The 7,935-nt window shown below is 41.6% G+C and overlaps 1 protein-coding gene across 2 annotated transcripts; it reads right to left on the reverse strand.

Moving 5' to 3' along the window:
* Positions 1-321: 321 nt before the first annotated feature.
* LOC120916449 (chemokine-like receptor 1) lies at positions 322-7,429 on the reverse strand. Of its 2 annotated transcripts, none has more exons than XM_040327423.1 (2): positions 7,129-7,429; positions 322-2,131 (listed from the first exon to the last, which is right to left on the reverse strand). In XM_040327423.1, the coding sequence occupies exons 1-2, from the start codon at positions 7,200-7,202 to the stop codon at positions 1,015-1,017; spliced, it is 1,191 nt and encodes a 396-aa protein (XP_040183357.1). In that variant the 5' UTR covers positions 7,203-7,429; the 3' UTR covers positions 322-1,014. The 2 variants fall into 2 exon arrangements, with proteins under 2 accessions (XP_040183357.1, XP_040183358.1); XM_040327424.1 differs by having other exon boundaries at positions 7,139-7,222.
* Positions 7,430-7,935: the final 506 nt, after the last annotated feature.

Genomic DNA, 7,935 nt, shown 5'->3' on the forward strand with positions numbered 1-7,935 from the left:
CTCTTGCAATCCATTGTATAGCAGAGCTCAGACTAAAATTTGAAAATACAATACAAGGTGCTGATCCTTTGTGCTCAAGTGCTAACAAGGAACATGCTGATAGGTGGAGAGAGCAGAGGAAGAGGCCCTGTACACACGACCGAGTTTCTCTGCAGAATTCAGCCAGAAACTCGGTCAGAGCTGAATTCTGCCGAGAAACCCGGCGTGTGTACACTTTCGGCCGAGGAAGCCGACGAGTTCCTCGTCGAGCCAAATAGAGAACATGTTCTCTATTTCCTCGTTGTTCTATGAGGAAAGTTGGCTCGCCGAGATCCTCGTCGGCTTCACACAGAACTCGACGAGCAAAACGATGAGTTTTGCCCGTCGAGTTCCTCGGACGTGTGTACGGGGCCACAGAGAGGTAAACTCATCAGTTTACTGCTTCTCTGTTCACTGTCCGGTCACAAGGTTGGGTAGGGACAAGACCTCTAAAGCCCTGTACACCTCACCGGGAATCCCATCTGTTTGAAAACCGTTGGTTTTCCCGACAGGATTCCCGCCAAGTTTGCCTTGAAAAGCCATGTATACACACGGCCACACAAAAGACCCGCTGTTCTTTTGAATGGCAAGAACGCGGTGACGTCAAAGACTACGACGAGTTTTACTGCCAGGAAAACCGGTCGTGTGTACGAGGCCTTAGTCTGCTCCCTTATACGTATGTTATCTGTTTGCCTGGATTCAGCTCCTAACATCTTCTCTTAGAAATTGGCATGCATAAAAGTATGTATTTGTCCTTGTAATCTCAGTTTGTTGGCTGTTTTTAATTAGGGTGGTATGGAAGTAAATGGTAGTTCTGGAATTCCGAGACAGGATATAATCTTCTTCAGCAAGTGGCAGTTTTAGTATTTGACAAACGTCATAAAATTATCTGCTGGAGATAACAAAGCCTTGGGAACAATATTATAGCACAAACATATCCTAAAAAACACCTCAAAGCCTCCATAGTATGTATTGTTCCATAAATATAGTCTCGTCTCACACCAGCTGGGAATTTGACGTTAATTTGGTTTTAATCTTGGAGTCTATAGGGGCAGATTCCTCAGAGAAGGCTCTCTCAAATATTGACCGGAGGGAGCTATGGAATTTCTGTTTGAAATCTCGACCCATAAAGACATAAAGAATGGGGTTGATACAACTGTTTATAAAGGCCAAACTGGAGGCAATAGGTATTCCAACAGAAGTTATGTACTTAAGGTGCTTATTTTGAACATGATTTGCAGACAACTCCAAAAAGGAGAATACATGGTAGGGAAACCAGCAGACAAAGAAGCACAAGATAACAGCTAGGGCAACTTTGAAAGGCTTGTTTGATGTGGTCATTCGATTTCTTTGGATACGCAAAAGAATTACTGAATAGCATGAGATGATTATGATAAAAGGAATAAAAAAGCTGACGATAAATCGAACGATTAGTGTAGCCTTGTGCCTTGCATAGGCAACTTTATCATCCTCACTAAAGTTGTTATAGCAGGAGATATGATCTTTTTTAGCATCGTTTATATCTCGGAATATAAAATAAGGTAAACTGAAAATGAATGCTAGGATCCATACTGCCACGGCTACAAAAGAGGCCAACTTCGGAGTTCGGTGATTCTGAGACCAAACAGGAAACACAACGGAGATGAATCGATCAATGCTGATCATGGTGAGCAGGAAGATGCTGGCGTACAGATTGATGAATAGAATAGTGCTATTCAGCTTGCACATGAATTTTCCAAAAGGCCAGTGATAGTTAAGAGAGGCATAGGTAATGCTCAACGGCAGGAAAAACGTGAAGATAAAATCAGCTATGGCTAAATTAAGGAACCACACAACATTGACAGTCCGTTTCATTACAAAGGCGGTAAAATAGATGACCAGACCATTCCCGGTGGTCCCTAGTAGGAAAGCCAAAGAATAGATCACCAGTGAGAACACACGAAGATGGAATTTTATACGTAACAGTCTTTTGTCCTCTTCTGAATTGACATAAAGGGTAGATTTATAGTAAGACCAGGGGATTGTGGTCTCTTCTTTAAGAGTAGCATTAGAGAATGGATGGATCATTGTAAAATTCTTCATCTTTCCAGGATAGATTTTAGGTAAAAAAAATCTGTAAAAAGAAATATAGAAGCTCAAAATTAGGTCTTATTATTGGTCATGTACAAGAATAAAAACAAAAATATTTTCTATGGTCCACTTGAAAAATAGGGCAATGACTGCAAACTATTGAAAAACCTATCCTAAAATGTATATAAAGCCAAAACCTTTTAAAGTTTTAGATTAGGGGAGGCTTATAATATATAAGGATTTCATTGCTGGAGATTTTACCCTTCCCCGGTGACCATGTCCCTGTGGCAGAATGTGCCTGGGAATCCAAAATTTTTAATCCAAAATTTTGAGTCAATAGAAAAGGAATAAAGAGGGAATCTTCCAGTGGAGGCACTTTTTCCAATGACGACTGCCTATGAGGCAATTTTCCCCCTCACTGCTTTCACTTGAAGTGATGTCTACAGGACAAGAAATTTAAATAAATTTGGGGAACAGATGGAGAAAAAAGAAACTGTCATAAATCAGCTATCTTCAAACCAAATACAGCCCTTTGCTTGCCTTTATCCAACCCTCGGGCACCGTTCCCCTCACTGACACCAGCAATAGGGCACTATTCCTCCCAATAACACCAACTATGGGTAACTATTCCTCCCAATGACAGAAACGATTGGGCACTATTCCTCCAATTCCCACTCCTACTGTTCTACTGACTAGAGGTGGTATGTTTTCTTTTTTACTCCATTACTCCATTGTTTACTCCCACTGACACTGGGGCATTTGCTACATACCACAGTCTGGCCCCCCTAATGTCTGAAGGATAATAATCTGGCCCTTTGTTTAGAAAGTTTGGAGACCCCTGGTATTACCCAATCCTTATTTCAGCCAACAACTACCAAAGAATCTTAGTCTTAGATGCATATTAAGCAAAAGCATAAATATATCCTTTAAATTACCCCCTTTGGCACCAAGCCAGCCCCACAAAGACATGGTTTGATGAGTATGGTGTGGAGAAATTCAGGTTTCCTAACATTAAAAGGTTAGTTCACCGTTACAAAAGAAATCTAAATGAAAATTAACCACTTAAGCCCCGGACCATTTGGCTGGCCAAAGACCAGGCTACTTTTTGCGATTCGGCACTGCGACGATTTAACTGACAATTTCGCGGTCGTGCAACAGTGCTCCGAAACAAAATTTACATCCTTTTTTTCCCACAAATAGAGCTTTCTTTTGGTGGTATTTGATCACATCTGCGGTTTTTATTTTTTGCGCTATAAACAAAAATAGAGTGACAATTTTGAAAAAAATACAATATTTTTTACTTTTTGCTATAATAAATATGCGCGCGTGCGACCACACGGCAGCAAATTAAAGGGGACATACCTGTACGCCGATTTGCCCAGCCGTGCCATTCTGTCAACGTAAATAGGTGTGAGGTGGTCCTTAAGTGGTTAACACTGGACACCCCCCCCCCCCCCCTGGTCCCCGCTGTACTTCCTTCTGTGGTTGCTTAGCTGTCAGCGCCCTCGCAGCCACTCCAGTGGTCCAGGATTTGAAGTCCCCGCTCTTCCCTATCTTCTTCATGCAGTGCTTTCAAGACAAACTAGATCAATTCACTGTGATGGTGCTGGGCAATAAGGATCAAACTGATACAGCAACCCCAGAGGTAAGTACAGAGGGGTTGGGGAGGGTGTTTAGTGTCAGTCCGCCTTTACATTTTTTCTATAAAGGCAAACTAACAGTTTAACCCTACTGAAAACCTTGGGGATGAGTTGTTCAGCCAGGTCTTCTCATCTAACATCAGTAAATGATCTCATAAATTCCTACGGACACACTACAGATTAACATGAAAACCTTTCCTGAAAAGAGGAAGCTGTTAAAGCTGCAAAAGGGGGGTATCTTTATATTAATGACTGGTTTTGAAATGGGAAGTCCAACAAGCTCCTATACTTTTGATGGTCATGTGTCCACAATCATTTGGCCATATTGAGAATTAGTCAATGGGGTCGATTTACTAACTAAAGAAGTAAAGGCTGTTCATTTTGCAGAGAATGTTGGGGAACAAGGTGAACCTACATTTACACTGAACACCCAATCATGTGCAAGAGAGATTAAATGATGATTGGGAAATCAAAGTGACCATAGTATACCTTATTTACCAATGTTCATTCTGCAAAGTGAACAGCTTCTACTTCTTTATAGACGTGCATTTGTTTTCGTCCGAATTTCTGGTATTTTCGTTATCGTTTTAACAAACGAAAACGAACAAGCAGAATCCAAAATCCGAAAGATCCAACATAAAATGTTTTTTTTTTTTTTTTTTGTTGCTACAACAGTTCGATATAGATAGGAGATTCGACATGACGCTGACAATAGCAATCTGTGTCTATCGAACCTGCGGTCGAATGTGCCTAACCTTAACTCTATTAGTCCAATATTATTCTACATAGAGAGAAAAGATTCGACATTATAGAGACAGTGTTGGGGTAGACCATTCGTCATGAATGACGAAGATTCGACGAAGCAGCGAAAAACATACAAACGTCAAATCTGTCATTGAAGGCTTATGGTGTCTGTCGAATGTTCTAAGAAGATTCAACGGAGCAGCTAAATTGTACGACGCCGCAGTCGGACATTTCCTGTCAAATGCTCGGCCCATAGGCTATAGAAGAATTAGAATGTTGGTTGACTAGTAATAATAATTTATAAATATAATTATTACTAGTGTCATACAACATTAGAATTCTTCTATAGCTTGTAGGCGGAACATTCGGCCCGGAATGTACGATTGCGGCGTCGTACAGTTTAGCTGCTCCGTTGAATCTTCTTAGAATATTCGACATACATCATAAGCCTTCAATGACAGATTCGACCTTAATTAATTCGGATTTTCGGACGAATGCATTTTTTAACAAAACAAAATAAATAAAACGAATTTCGGGAGTAACAAAATACATTTATTTTTCGGACGAAAAGCCTCTAGTGGTCCTGATTTTTAGCAAAAGGTGGTTCTATCAGATGCTTTGGAGGTCATAGGAGGCATCTGGGGTCTAATATGACCTGTCATGCTTATTGGTATCACAAGGGATGTTGTTCATTCCTTGTGATAGCAATACAATTGATAAAAAAATTAAAATAAGGGACAGTGTAAAAAAGTTTTAAATAAAATAAATTATAATAATAATAATGTAAAGCGCAAATGCGAACGTATATGTAAATGTTGATCACACCGCGCATGTGAAGTATTACCACTATTGTCAGAGTGAGAGCAATAATTCTAGCACCTGATGCCCTGTGTAACTCTAAACTGGTAACCTGTAAAGGCTTTTAAATCATCACCTATGGAGATTTTTAAAGGGGTTATAAAGGTTTGCAGATTTAAAAAACAAAAACAAACATGTCATACTTACCTCCACTGTGCAGTTCGTTTTGCACAGAGTGGCCCGATCGTCCTCTTCTGGCCTCCCCACAAGAGCTAACCCCCTCTGGGAAGCTCTCTCCCGAGGGGGTTAGCTTGCGGGCGCGCTCCCATGCCATGCAAAACGCTTCCATAGCCGCCAATTGTATGACTCGACCCCGCCCCCCGTCGGTCGCGTCATTGGATGTGATTGACAGCAGCGAGAGCTAATGGCTGCACTGCTATCAGTCATCCAAAGAAGAGCCGACAAGAGCTGGGGCAAAACAACCTGGGATCGCACCCACAGAGATTCGGGGCTTAGATAAGTAAAACGGGGCTTGGGGGGGGCCAGTGACTGCAAGGTGTTTTTTCACCTTCATGCATAGGATGCATAAAGGTGAAAAAACGAAGGTTTACAACCCCTTTAAGTACCGTAGTTTGGTACCATTCCACGGACATATGCAATTTTAACCACTTGCCAACCATCTTCCACATATATACTGTGGAAAGCTGTGCAAATCTGCGTACCTATACATAGGTCCGTGCATGTGGTACTGCAGGCGCGTGCACGCCACAGGCGGGACGAGGCTCGCCAATGGGTCCGGCGATTCCCTGTGCTGCCTAATGACATGACAGAGATCACTGTTCCTGATTACTGGGAACAGAAGATCCCTGTAATGTCAATAGGCAGAATGGGGAATTGCCTTGTTTACATAGGCAGTTCCCCGTTCTGCCTCTGTACACAGCGATCGCAGGTCGTCGGTGGACACAACAAGTTCACGGGACCCGCAAGCACACTCCTGCGCATGCAGGAGAGCCGCAGTAAACATAAGCTGGTCGGCAAGTGGTTAAAGTCCAAATTTTAGAATCATTTTAAGCTCGGGGTAACAGAACAAAAGCACCATTGACAGCCAAGATTTCAACAAGAGTCAGTCACTTTACTAAAAGCATATCTAAAGCCAAAAGGTTAGTATAGAATAGGAAAATTAAACCTCTACCAGTTTTTTTGTTTGTTGTTGTTTTTTTTTATTTTTTTTGCTGCCCACCCTAGAGTTTTAGTCTCAGACACCCAGCAGGAAATCTGTACAAATAAGCACAAAATCTCCTATTGGACAGTTGTCACTGGAAAAGTGTATCCCTATCGGACATTGGGTTGATTTACTAAAACCTGAGAGTGCAAAATTTGGTGCAGCTGTACATGCGGTTTTCTAGCAAAGAAAATATATTTTAGCAAGTCTCAAGAAGAGGTTCTGTCCTTAAGTGGTTAAAAAGCTAAACCTGCCCACTACAAACAAGTCCTCCGTCTAGAGCCCCAAACACATAGGCTGCTATGGAGGTGGCTATGCTCAAAAATCACCTATTCACTGCTTTGCCTGCTTAACAAACTGGGGTTGCTTTACTAAAACGGGAGAGTGCAAAATCTGGTGCAGCTGTGCATGGTGGCCAATCAGCTTCCAGGTTTTAATTGTCAAAGCTTAATTGAACAAGCTGAAGTTAGAAGCTGATTGGCTACCATGCACCAGATTTTGCACTCTCCCGGTTTAGTAAATCAGCCCCACCGGGTCATGTGCCACTAATAACTATTCTGTTGAGTATCTCTTAGCAAATTTTTTTTTTAAAACAAAACCATAAATATACTGTATATATGTGTATCGGTTACTTACTTGAACTTACCTAGTCCTGATGTTCCTCTCTGAATCTTTCTATGTATGTCCTCGCTTCTGCTGTTGAGTGTCATTTATATATGCTGATGGGTTTGACATCACTTATTAGATAGGGAAGTTCCTGTAACATCCTCTTTCAAATATTTTCTTCACTGATGTAGAATGATCGGTAGTGAAGCCACACATAGCATTGCCCTGTCTGCCAGGAAGGTGGGAAACCTACATGTACTTTTAAATGAAAGAATCAGCAATTGGTGAAAATTGCTTGTAAGTACACCAATCGAAGGGGACATTCCACTGTAAATGATCCTAAGTGGACCAGCAAATCATTGTATCATTGGGGGACTTTGCAGAGTTATAGGGTCAGTCTATTTGTTCATCTCTATGGTCTAGGCCAGCCTTTATCAACCAGGGTGGCAATATGCCTAAAAATTGCCCAACAATTGTATATAAGCCAAGCAGGTTGAAGAAGCCTGCCTACACAAAGCCATTGGTTTTTATTGTGCACCATTTGAACTTTCTAACCGACAGCATCCTAACAACCAATGACTTCATTGGTTGATAAGGAGGAAGTCAGGCACCTGCACAGCATCCTTGTTTCCCCCTCTTCGTGAGCACTGGGGTCACATTAGCTGAGTATGGGTGAGAAACTGAGGGAGAAGAAAAATATTGGAATATTAACCAGTATCAGCGTGCAAAGTCATATTTGCTTACGAAGAATGAGTCACCTCTAACGTTGGTTGTCCTGCATGTGTGGATGTTTCTGCATTATGTTTAGTTTCATTTTCGATCATTTAGAATGGGGTG

Source organism: Rana temporaria, chromosome 10 (assembly GCF_905171775.1).
Source record: "Rana temporaria chromosome 10, aRanTem1.1, whole genome shotgun sequence".
NCBI lineage: Eukaryota > Metazoa > Chordata > Amphibia > Anura > Ranidae > Rana > Rana temporaria.

What these genes read in the sequence shown, in the direction of transcription:
- LOC120916449 (XM_040327423.1), bottom strand. Translation starts at nt 7,202, where the DNA reads ATGACACTCAACAGCAGAAGCGAGGACATACATAGAAAGATTCAGAGA. An exon ending in TCAGGACTAGGTAAGTTCAA is followed by an intron (nt 2,132 to 7,128) that starts GTAAGTAACCGA and finishes TTCTTTTTACAG; the next exon opens with ATTTTTTTTACCTAAAATCT.